The following is a 12,810-nucleotide window of genomic DNA, read 5'->3' on the forward strand; positions in this document are numbered from 1 at the left end:
GTCTCACTCCTGTTGCCCAGGTGGGAGTGCAATAGCATGATCATGGGTTATTGCAGCCTTGACCTCCCAGGCTCAAGCGATCCACTCGCCTCATTTTTAAATTGTTTTTGTAGAGATGAAGTCTCACTATGTTGCCCAGGCTGGTCTGGAATGCCCGGGCTCAAGCAGTCCTCCCTCCCCGGCCTCCCAAAGTGCTGGGATTATAGGTGTGAACTCCCTTGCCTGTCCACCAGGTATATGTTTTTCTCTGTGACAAAGGACACAAGCTTTTCGTGGAGGACCCCTCCTTATCAGAATCGGAGGCAGTGGGAGACCAATGTGGGTTCCAGTCTGTCCTCATCGGGTCCAGTCTGTCCTGACTGTACAGGCACTGCTCCTTCCTGACTTACTGCTCTACAAGTGACCAACTTCAGGATCAGATATGAAGGCAACAGTCTCCCGACGTTGCTTCCCCAGCTCTCACAAGTTCATAAGACCTGTAATTCTCTCTTTTTTTTTTTGAGACAGGGTCTTGGTCTGTCACTTAGGCTGGAGTGCAATGGTACCATCTCGGCTCACTGCAACCTCTGCCTCCCAAGTTCAAGTGATTTTCCTGCCTCAGTTTCCCAAGTAGCTGGGATTACAGGTGTGCGCCACCACATCCAGCTAATTTTTGTGTTTTTAGTAGAAACAGTTTTGCCATGCTGGCCAGGCTGGTCTCAAACTCTTGACCACAGGTGATCCACCCGCCTCATCCTCCCAAAGTGCAGGATTACAGGCATGAGCCCCCATGCCCGGCCAAGACCTGCAATTTTTGACATGTATTACATAATTATATAATTGCACAATATCTGAAATTAACATCTAAAATTACATTCTTATATGTAATATATGTATACAAATATATATTTTCTGGTGGTTCTGCTTCTCCAGTTGAGCCATGACTGATAAAAATTGTGCCCATTTGATTTTTTGAATAAAAAGGGTCACAACCGGGAGGCCAAGCTGGGCGGATCACAAGGTCAAGAGATTGAGACCATCCTGACCAACATGGTGAAACTTCATCTCTACTAAAAATACAAAAATTAGCTGGGCGTAGTGGCGGACACCTGTAGTCCCAGCTACTAGGGAGACTGAGGCAGGAGAATCGCTTGAACCCAGGAGGTGGAGGTTGCAGTGAGCTGAGATCATGTCACTGCACTCCAGTATGGCAACAGAGCAAGATTTCGTCTCAAAGAAATAGTAGGGGGTCACAAGGCTGGGCGTGGCGGCTCACACCTATGATCCCAGCATTTTAGGAGGCCAAGGAAGGAGTATCACTTGAGCCCAGGAGTTTGAGACCAGCCTGGACAACATGGAGATACCCCATCTCTACCAAAAATGCAGAAAATGAGCCAGGCGTGGTGACACATACCTGTGGTCTCATCTACTCAGGAGGTTGAGGCAGGAGGATCACTTGAGCCTGGGAGGCAGAGGTTGCAGTGAACCGAGATCGTGCCACTGCACTCCAGCCTGGGTGATAGAGCGAGAACCTGTCTCAAAAAAAAAAAAAAAAAAAGAATAACAGGTGTTTTGAAGCTCCTTCACAATTGATGTCAGGAGGCGATGGAAGTCAAGGGCAATGTTAACTGCAGGAGAAAGACATACTCTCACAGGAAAGGTCACCTCTGAATGACACAGTGTCTCTGGGCTCTAAATCAACAGAGAAAAGATTGGTTACTCAACTCACTGGTCTGATATTTCTACCAACAGAATAGGATGAAGAGGCCCTTTGTATAGATGGTCTTAGAGGTATACACTGCACCCAAATCTTTACCCTGCCGCTTCTTCTTAGAGCTTAATGCTGAGTGGAGTAGAGAACTCACCTGAATGTCAGATCAGCCTTTGGACTGAGCTCCATTCACACGATATGCAGGAGCTGAACGCTGAAGGATGAAAGCCCATCTCGGGTGTCCATTGCCCCATCCTCCCCATCCCCTGCCTCCTTCGTTCATTCATTCATTCAACACACATTTACTGTGTCCTGTGACATAGGCACTGTTTAGACAACAGGAACCAGAAGATTACTCCAACAGAGTCCTGGCCACAAGAAGGTCACTTTCCTTGATAGGGAGGAGGACATGGCTGCCCATGCCTGTAGTCCCGGCTATACAGGAGGCAAAGGCAGGAGGATCGCTTAATCGCTTGAGCCCGAGAGTTAGGGGCTGCAGTGAGCTATGATCATACCACTGCACTATAACCTGGCCAACAAAGCAAGACCCTGTCTCAATACCCTTAATAGGGAGGAGGCAGACGGGTGACAGCCTATGTCCAGAACCACCTAGTCTGGAACTGTGACTTCCCAATTTTTTTTTTTTTTTTTTTTTTTTGGAGACAGTCTCACTCTGTAGCCCAGGCCAGAGTGCAGTGGCATGATCTCGGCTCACTGCAAATTCCACCTCCCAGGTTCAAGTGATTCTTGTGCCTACACCTCCCAAAAAGCTGGAATTACAGGCGCTTGCCACCACACCCAGTTAATTTTTGTATTTTTTTTTTAGTAGAGATGGGGTTTCACCACGTTGGCCAGGCTGGTCTCAAACTCCTGACCTTAAGTGATCCACCTGCCTCAACCTCCTAAAGTGCTGGGATTACAAGCGTGAGCCACTGCACCTGGCCGGAACTGTGACTTTCTACTTAGAACTGAGATTCCTTTCCAACACCAAAATGTGTCTTTCCCACAGCTCATTCTCTTGGAATTCTAAGTTCGCAAATTCTTTGTGCAAAACGTCTAACTTCTATTTCTATAACTGAACTTGATTTGAATTCCCATTGTGCTGGGTGTCAGAATCTTAATTATGTCAGGCAATTAAGCAACCTCTTCTCCTTTCTTACCGTAGGTTGGGGTAGAGAGTTGAGGCCCCAGATGGGACTGGAGTATTCTCAGTCCAAACAGCAAACACAGAGTCATCCTCAATACTCTCTAGTCTCGTGGTGTTGAGGGGCCATGGCTACCTTCTCCTGGTCCCGACCTTGAGGCTTCTCAGCACTGGCTTTCTCTGAATTCCTTCTGTGCACAAGTAAATCATTCAGCTTCTTCCTGAACCAGTAAGGGTTTCTCGCCCAGATACTCCTAGTTATTCTACTGTTACTGCACCGTGCTTGACCCAGAGGGGAACTCTGCAAAACTTGCCACCTACCCCAGCTTCCCAAGGGAGAAAGACACACATACCCTCTCTTCTGAGACCTGCAAACCTATGTGGGTGTCTGTCATTATTACCACTCCCACCTCATACTCATGCACACCCAAGGACTGTGCTAGGAGAGGCGGATGCATTGATGTCAGGTGTTCTTGCATCCTTGACTTTGAAACCATAAAAGCATGCTCCTTTCTTTGATTTCAGATGTTTCATTTTGTTTTTGTGTCATCGCCCACTTTCGATGCATCCTGCAATGAATTGTACGTGGGAGGAAGGGAGCAGCAAACATGTACAAGGACAAAGAGGTATCCCGGAAGAAACTGTGACTCATACTATCAATTGTTAATCTCACTTACATAGCACCTTGTATTTTATTTTTATTTTTTATTTTTATTTTTGAGACAGAGTCTTGCTCTGTCACCCAGGCTGGAGTGCAGTGGTGTGATCTCAGTTCACTGCAACCCCTGCCTCCCGGGTCCCAGCAATTATCCTGCCTCAGCCTCCAGAGTAGCTGAGACTACAGGCACCTGCCACAACACATGGCTAGTTTTTGTATTTTTTTTTTTTTTTGAGACAGAGTTTCGCTCTTGTTACCCAGGCTGGAGGGCAATGGTGCGATCTCGGCTCACCGCAACCTCCGCCTCCTGGGTTCAGGCAATTCTTCTGCCTCAGCCTGAGTAGCTGGGATTACAGGCACGCACCACTATGCCCAGCTAATTTTTTGTATTTTTAGTAGAGACGAGGTTTCACCATGTTGACCAGGATGGTCTCGATCTCTTGACCTCATGATCCACCTGCCTTGGCCTCCCAAAGTGCTGGGATTACAGGCTTAAGCCACCGCGCCCGGCTGTATTCTTTTTAGTAGAGATGGGGTTTCAACATGTTGGCCAGGTCTCAAACTCCTGACCTCAAGTGATCCGCCCACCTTGGCCTCCCAAAGTGCTGGGATTACAGGCATGAGCCACCACACCCAGCCAAAACATGTATTTCTAATGGAATAATTTCATGCACTAGAGCAAGCTAATTGGGAAAGTCAATAGCAAGGAACAGTAGCAATCGTTTATTAAATAATGATTAGGTGCTGGCACTTGATACACATTCATAGTCCCATTTAATTCTTCAAGTGAAAGTCCCACTTGGCAGGAATTTACTATTAGCCATTTCCCATATAAGAGGTAGAGAAGACTAGAGAGTCTATCTCTTTCTTCTTTTCTTTTTTTTTTTTTTTGAGTTGAAGTCTTGCTCTGTCACCAGGCTGGAGCGCAGTGGCATGATCTCAGCTCACTGCAACCTCTGCCTCCTGGGTTCAAGCAATTCTCCTGCCTCAGCCTCCCAAGTAGCTGGGACTACAGGCACATACCAGCACGCCCAGCTAATTTTTGTATTTTTTGTAGAGATAGGGTTTCACCATGTTGGCCAGGATGGTCTCAATCTCTTGACCTTGTGATTTGCCTGCCTCAGCCTCCCAAAGTGCTGGGATTACTTGCATGAGCCACTGCACCCAGCGAGTCTCTATCTCTTATTTGGTGCAAGGAGATTGGTGCAGTTGGTGAATGGCAGAAGTGGGTATGTCACCCAGATCTGTCTGAAGTCCAAATTCCAACTCATTGCTTCCCCAAACATGGTCTATGCTGCCAGGCTGGATCAGGAAGTGGTTCTGCTTCCAAACTGAGTATGTGACAGATGAGGCAACATAAACCAAGGTCTTCTTGAGTTTGGCCAAGCCATATGCTGCAAAGGCTTGACTCCAAATAACTGTAACAAGCGGTCCCAACTATGCCACCACCCACACAACTCAAAGGCAAGGGAATCCAGGCAACAAGGTCCAGGAACAGGCACTCTGGGGAGTCTGCCACCTCTGGTCCTGCCTCCGTGGCACACACAGTGCCCCATCTGCCTCCAGACATGTGCTGAAGGAATGGAGGGGAGGGGCAAACTTCATAGGTGTGGGTGATCCATTGGTCACCTGAGGTCTCTCAAACAGGGACTCTATCAATAATGTTAATGGGCAGAAAGGAATGCACATCTGCCCCCGTGGGGATTCAGTCAGGCTGGTGGGAAAAATTTTAGTTATAGTAGCCACAAACCCTCCTGGAAGGCCTTGGGGTGTTGCATAAGCTCCAGTAATACAGTTGGCTGAAGGCAGCCAGAGTCTCTTGGCTGAAGCCAGAGAGATTAGGGCCCAAATACAAAGGAATGTAGAGTAGTTTATCTAGCTAGCTTGTTTACACATGTGATCCTAAGACTGACCTTTGATTTACCTCCGGTGCTTAATTGCTTTCTACTCAGGGGGTGGGCAGAAGTTAATTATCCTCTAATGGTATTTATCCAAAGACACTTGTCCTTTGATATACTACATGAAAGCCTGGAGTAGGGGCTGCTCAGCAGGAGGCTGCTATCTCTTCATAGCACTCTTCTCTAGTGTCTGCTAGTGCCCCAGACACCCCAGCCCACTCATTCACTGTATTTGGTGTGTGAGTGAATTTATTCACCCATCATTGAGTCAGGGTCTGCAGGACAGACCTCTGCAGGTGGTAACCCCCACATGCCCCTAAATGTGTTTTCTTTCTTTTTATGAGACAGGGTCTTGCTCTGTCACCCAGTCTGGAGTGCAGTGGTGCGATCTTGGCTCACTGCAACCTCTGCCTCCTGGGTTCAAGTAATTCTCCTGATTTGAGCCTCCCCAAGTAGCTGGGACTACAGGCATGCACCACCATGCCTAGCTAATTTTTGTATTTTTAGTAGAGATGGGGTTTCACTAGGTTGACCAGGGTGGTCTCAAATTCCTGGCCTGAAGTGATTCACCCACCTTGGCCTCCCAAAGCACTGGGATTACAAGCATGAGCCACCAGTCCCAGCCTTGTTTCTTTCCAAGTAAGTCTTCCTTTGTGTCTTTACGTTTCCTTCTACAAAAATACTATGCCATGGTGGGCACAGGGGCTTATGCCTATCATCCCAGCACTTGGAGAGACCAAGGCCAGTGGATCACTTGAGCCCAGGAGTTCGAGACCAGCCTGGGTTAACATAGTGAGACCCCAGCTCTTCAGAAAATATAAAAATTAGCCAGTCATGGTGGCATGCACCTGGAGTCTCAGCTATTTGGGAGGCTGAGGTGGGAGGATCACTTGAGTCCAAGAGTTCCAGGCTGCAGTGAGCTATGATCTGGTCCCTGCACTCCAGCCTGGGCAACAAAGCAAAGTGCTGTCTCAAAATAAAATCATTTTTAAAGAAATTAAAAACAAAACAATTGGCCAGGTGCAGGTGGCTCACACCTGTAATCCCAGCACTTTGAGAGGCCAGGTGAGGCAGGAGAATAGGTAATGAGGGTAATCAAGGGTTAAGGCATAAGCAAAAAACAGCTGGTGCAGCCAGTTATAGGCAAGATGAGGCAGCATGGAGGCCTCGTGTTCATTCCTGCAATAACAAGACAGAAGTTTCCACTTCAGCCTCTGATTGCCCCTGGCAAATCTCCACTTCAGCCTCTGATTGGTCACAGGCCAATCGTTCAGCAGGTATAACCAATCACAGGCCTCTAAAGGGCACCTAGGGGTGTTACCAAATTCTTTTAGCTGAACAAAAATCCTAATAGGGTCTATTGAGTGGCCTGAGCCAACTTGCTCCCACTCTGTGAATTGTACTTTCGCTTCAATAAATCTTTGTTGTTCCAGTTTTGTTGTCTTTCCTTGCTTTGTTCTTTTGTTGCTTTTTGTGTGTGTGCATTTTGTTCACGCCAAGAACCTGGACAATCCATAGTGAAGACCTTCCATTCAGTAACAGAGGCAGGAAGCTCCCTTTATGCCGAGAGTTCGAGTCCCTGTCTCTACGAGTTGGAGACTGCAGTAAGCTATGATGGCACCACAGCTCTCCAACAAGCAAGATCCTGTTTCTAAATTAAATTAAAAACAATACAACCAAAACAACAACAGGTTGGGCATGGTGTCTCACGCCTGTAATCGCAGCACTTTGGGAAGACGAAGTGGGAGACCATTTGAGGTCAGGAGTTTGAGAGCAGCCTGGGCAACATAGTGAGACCCCACCTCTACAAAAAAATAAAACTGGCCTTGGTGGCCCCCGCCTGTAATCCCAGCTACTGGGGAGGCTGAGGCAGGAGGATTGCTTGAGCCCCGGAGGTTGAGGCTGCAGTGAACTGAGATCGCGCCACTGTACTCCAGCCTGATGACAAACTGAGAACATATATCAAAAAAAAAAAAAGTGCCCCACTCAGTTTTTCCTGAAACTCGCAGCCCTCGCCTGTGGTCAGGACAGAACTCCACGAACCAGCAAAACAAACTCGGCGGGCCAGGAAACAGACAACTAAGCCACCCCACGATGCCAGAAGAGGACGCTGCTCTGCGGGTTCTTCTTCCGGGCCGTAGGCAAGCGCTTCCGGGGCGGTGGCTAGGGAGGCGGAAGTGCGGTCTCCCGGCCGGTATCTGCTGTCTCTGGGCGGGCCGAGGGAGGTTCCCGAGGTGGGGGCCGGGCCAGGATGGCTGCAGCGGCGGCCGGCGCCGGGAGCGGGGCCTGGGCGGCCCAGGAGAAGCAGTTCCCGCCGGCGCTGCTGAGTTTCTTCATCTACAACCCTCGCTTCGGACCGCGCGAAGGAGAGGTACGCGGAGGGGGTGGCGCGCGGGGTCGACGGGCCTGAGGGGCGGGCGGGCGGCCGGCCGGCGTCGGTGCCCCCGCGGAGAGGCGGCCCTGTGATTCTGCCCACCTGGAGCTGCACTGACCGAGCCTGCGTTGTGCCAGGTGCGAGTCCGGGCCGGGGGCTGCGGCAGGGACGTGACAGCAGGCAGCAACCGCTTTAGGTCCTGGGGCGGAATAAAGCCAGGTCGGGTGGATCACTCCACACCCCAGGCTGGGGCTCTTTGCACTTTGTATCAGTTCTGGGAAATTAAAATTGAACTTGGCTTTGTGATGTGGAAAGTCCCGGACTAGAGACGTGGAACCGGAGTGGCAGATGCTAGCCCCCAAATGATGCAAGGCTGAAGACCCTGTAAAAGTTTTCTGCCGAATGAGGAAATAAATTCCAGGAGGTTTTGTGTGGGTGTGGGTGTGGGTGTTGTTTTTCTGAGGTGGGAACGATGACTTTCTCAAAGGATGTCCGCAGCTGTGTTTTACCAGCAAATCACAGTTCTTTTAAAGACTTTCCAGGCTGGATGCCGTCGCTCTCACCTGTAATCTCAGCACTTTGGGAGGCCTAGATGGGAGGATTGCTTGAGGCCAGGAGTTCCAGACCAGCCTGGGCAACATAGCAAGACCCCCATCTCTACCAAAAAAAAAAAAAAAAAAATCGAAAACTGAGCCAGGCGTGGTGGCATGCACCTGTAGTTCCAGCTACTCAGGAGGCTGAGGCGAGAGGATCACTTGAGGCCAGTGGACCAATTACAGCTGCAGGCGAGCTGTAATTACGCCACTGCACTGTGCAAGAGACCATGTCTCCAGAAAAAAAAACAACAACAAAAAACTTGTCTGTTCAAATGCCTGTGAAGGGCTGGATTTAATTTTCAGGCAACTGTGTGTCTGCAGATGTGCACACTTCTTTTTTTTTTTGAGACAGAGTTTTACTACTCTTGTTGCCCAGGCTGGAGTGCAATGGCATGATCTTGGGCCTCGGCCTCCCAAGCTCCCAAGTAGCTGGGATTGCCGGTGTCCACCACCACACCTGGCTAATTTTTTGTATTTTTAGTAGAGATGGGGTTTCACCATGTTGGCCAGGCTGGTCTCGAACTCCTGACCTCAGGTGATCCACCCACCTCGGCCTCCCAAAGTTCTGGGATTACAGGAGTGAGCCACTACGCCCGGCCGCACACCTTCATTTCTTACAGGTATTGGTGTATTACAAATTAGTACTAGGAAAGAAATCTAGAGACTGAATTCTGAATTTTCATAAAAATTACCTGGTGCTACCTCAGATGTAGTGTGACTTATTGAATATCGAAATTGCCTTTCTGACTGATGGGTGGTATTTGCACAATGATATAATTCCTGTTTTTCTTATTATCATTTTAAATAATAGAGACAAGGTCTCACTGTGTTGTCCAGGCTTGTCTTGAACTCCTTAACTCATGTGATCCTCCTGCGTTGGCCTCTCAAAGTGCTAGGGTTACAATTCCTGTTTTTCTAAAACCGATTTTCGTCTTGTCATTAGCATGGGTGACACAAGAGGTCGACCTTGAACATTGCATTTTCAACAGCTAAGATGAAATGTTTATATTTATATTAATGTTGTGCTTCTATTTCTTCACGTTTCAGGAGGAAAATAAGATTTTATTTTATCATCCAAATGAAGTAGAAAAGAATGAAAAGATTAGAAATGTTGGATTGTGTGAAGCTATTGTGCAGTTTACAAGGTAGTACCTCTAAGTGTGCCTTTTAGAGTTCAGTGACTTCTTAAAACTTCTGCTTGGAGAATTGTCCCAAACATATTTTTTTAACCTTTGTAGGACCTTTAGCCCATCAAAACCTGCAAAATCTTTACATACACAGAAGAATAGACAGTTCTTCAATGAACCGGAAGAAAATTTCTGGATGGTCATGGTATTTACATATAGACTGTATCTTTCTGAAATTGTATGGTAAAGTTATGGGTGATTTTTTTTTTTTTCCCGCAACATAATGGAAGCACTGTGGTTTGTATATGGGTGATCTTTACTGTTGAGAATTTAGGAAAGTTCTCTGGCTATTGCATCAAAGTCAAATTACAATAAAATTGGTTGCAATTTTAAAACCAAGTTCCTATTTGCTTTATTTGTTCTTGGAGCTGTCTTAAGAAGTTGTGTTTCTGATGCTGTAACATTAAAAATTTTTAAATTAAGGCAAAATCAAAAACATGGTATAATGAATTCATTGTATAATTTCAGTTTATCAAACGTTGTAGGTTGTTCGGAATCCTATAATTGAAAAACAGAGTAAAGATGGAAAACCGATTATTGAATATCAAGAGGAGGAGTTGTTGGTAATGTGTCGTTTTTTATTTATTTTTTAAATGTATTCCTGAGTATGTTGAGTGCCTTACTTGGTCGGATTTAAATTAGGTGGGTTTTGCAGAAGTTTCTCAGGGTAAAAGGCAAAGATTCCTGTTCGTTGTTTACATTAGCACAATCTTTTTAAAATGTTTATGCATCTTATCTCACTAATACCTTCTACTCTGCATCTGTATTTAAAACCCTCCTAAAGTTAGGTGTACTGATTCACAAATTCGAATTTAAACACTTCTGGCAGAAAGGTGGCTCATGCCTATAATCCCAGCATTTTGGGAGGCTAAGACGGGCAGATCACGAGGTCCAGAGATCAAGACCATCCTGGCTAACATGGTGAAACCCCATCTCTACTAAAAATTCAAAAAAAATAGCCGGGCGTGGTGGCATTTGCCTATAGTCTCAGCTGTTCAGGAGGCTGAGGCAGGAGAATCACTTAAAGATATTGCACCACTGCACTCCAGCCTGGGTGACAGAGTGAGACTCTGTCTCAAAAAAAAAAAGAATTTAAACACTTCTGGCCAGGAACATGGCTCACACCTATAATCCCAGTATTTTGGGAGGCCGAGACAGGCAGATCACTTGAGGTCAGGAATTCGAGACCAGCCTGACCAATATAGTGGAACCCCGTCTCTACTAAAACTACAAAAATTGGCCAGGCGTGGTGGCACTCAGGAGGCTGAGGCAGGAGAATCGCTTAAACAGGGAGGCGAAGGTTGCCATGAGCCAAGATTGCACCACTGCACTCCAGCCTGGGCAACAGAGCGAGATTCCATCTCAAAAAAAAAAAAAGAATGTTAACACTTCGTTTCAGCACACAAATACTGTGGGACAAAGTTTATAAGCATTATATTGTTTTGCCAAGACTCATTGTAGTCATCACTTTTCCCTTGAATTGAGATCTGTGCTATGTTTTTGTGTTGTTTGCAGGACAAGGTTTATAGTTCAGTGCTGCAGCAGTGCTACAGCATGTACAAGGTAAGCGTGGCATTGTTTTTGAACTGAGAGTCCAACCAATTACCCCTGTTTATAGGCTCCAGGGTTATTGAAAGATAAATCTTTAAATGACTACAGAGTGGCTATGTATTTGTCTTAGAGAAGAAAATCATGAGGCCTTTGAAACAGGTAGTGAGGTTTATGCGTACATTTATTCGATAAGTATTGAATTCTCTTCTGTTTTCTCAGCCTTATACTAGGAATGTGTCCCATTGATGAAAAGGTGTGTCTGTGTCCTCAAGGAAGGTACAGAGTGCAGATAATTTTATGATTTAAAAATTTCAGTGAGGCAGAGCATAGTGGATCACATTTGTAATTATAGCATTCTGGAAGGCTGAGGAGGGCGGATTGCTTGAGCCCAGGAGTTTAAGACCAATCTGGGCAATATAGCAAGACCCCATCTCTACAAAAAATTGTTATAAAATTTAGCCAGGCATCATGGTGCATGTCTGTAGTCCCAGCTACTCAAGAGGCTGAGGTGGGAGGATCGCTTGAGCCTAGGAGGTCGACGCTGCAGTGAACTGTGATTGTGCCACTGCACTCCATCCTGGACACGGTGAGATCCTGTGTCAAATAAAAGGAAGCCGGGCGCAGTGGCTCATACCTGTAATCCCAACACTTTGGGAGGCCAAAGCAGGCAAATCACCTGAGATCAGGAGTTCAAGACCAGCCTGGCCAACATGGCAAAACCCCATCTACACTATAAAAAAATCCAAAATTTAGCCAGAAGTGGTGGTGCATATCTGTAGTCCCAGATACTCAGGCGGCTGAGACAGGAAAATCACATGAACCCGGGAAGCAGAGGTTGCAGTGAGCCAAGATCATGCCACTGCACTCACAATAGAGTGAGATTCCACCTCAAAAAAAAAGGATAAAAATTTAGGTGATTCCATCATTGAGAGAAAACTAAAAAATAAAAATTTGAGAGATATTATTTGTGTAAGTTGAAACTTAGGTGTGAGTTAAAATTTTTGAAAGATGTCTAGAGCAATTAGGTGGTTTCATAAATATTACAGCATCACTTAACCGTATTTTTGGTAACATATTTTTAACTCCAGTTTTCTGATGTAAATATTTTCTCTATTGAAAAGAACTGGGAGATTTAACTAGCTGAATTAATAATCTAAAGGAAAAAGAACTTGTTATACTGAAAAAGTGACCATACGAAATTGATTTTCTTTTCTGCAATCTCATTAGCTTTTTAATGGTACATTTCTGAAAGCCATGGAAGATGGAGGTGTCAAGCTTCTAAAAGAAAGATTAGAGAAATTCTTCCATCGCGTAAGTGTTTTGAATTTTATTTATAAATTTAGTAAGCATTCAGCAGATTTTTAGAGAACTATGGACAAACTTCATCAGGTAAGTATTTTGAATTGTATTTACAAATTTAGTAAGCATTCAGCTGATTTTTGGAGAAACAAGGACAGACAAGTTTGTTCCTTATTTACAAAAAACCCGGAACTTCAAAGAGGCAGAGAGCCTGAGACGGCCCGTAGTAAAACTGGAGCAGTGAGGAAACGCGTGAGGCGTGCACTCTGGAACCCTCCTTCCAGCTTTGGTCTAAGGCAGAGCTTTCTGCTTTTGCCCAGGGCTCATAAAGAGCCCTGGAGACATCATTTGGCTTCATCTGTGTTTTACCTGCGTCTCTCCCTCTGGGCTTACTCAAAAGCCATCTTTTGTAT

The 12,810-nt window shown here is 46.1% G+C and overlaps 1 protein-coding gene across 1 annotated transcript in view; it reads left to right on the forward strand.

The window, feature by feature from the left end:
- The first annotated feature begins 7,563 nt into the window (after positions 1-7,563).
- Positions 7,564-12,810, forward strand: part of CCZ1 (CCZ1 homolog, vacuolar protein trafficking and biogenesis associated) — a 28,545-nt gene continuing 23,298 nt past the window's right edge. The window contains exons 1-6 of the mRNA XM_012455485.2: positions 7,564-7,761; positions 9,408-9,505; positions 9,599-9,692; positions 10,033-10,110; positions 11,063-11,110; positions 12,326-12,409. Coding sequence (XP_012310908.1) covers positions 7,642-7,761; positions 9,408-9,505; positions 9,599-9,692; positions 10,033-10,110; positions 11,063-11,110; positions 12,326-12,409 — 522 coding nt within the window. The 5' untranslated portion in view covers positions 7,564-7,641. The remainder of the gene's footprint in view (positions 7,762-9,407; positions 9,506-9,598; positions 9,693-10,032; positions 10,111-11,062; positions 11,111-12,325; positions 12,410-12,810) is intronic.

Source organism: Aotus nancymaae, unplaced genomic scaffold, assembly GCF_030222135.1.
Source record: "Aotus nancymaae isolate 86718 unplaced genomic scaffold, 86718_ANA_hifiasm-v0.15.2.pri h1tg000015l_0, whole genome shotgun sequence".
NCBI classification, from domain to species: Eukaryota; Metazoa; Chordata; class Mammalia; order Primates; family Aotidae; genus Aotus; species Aotus nancymaae.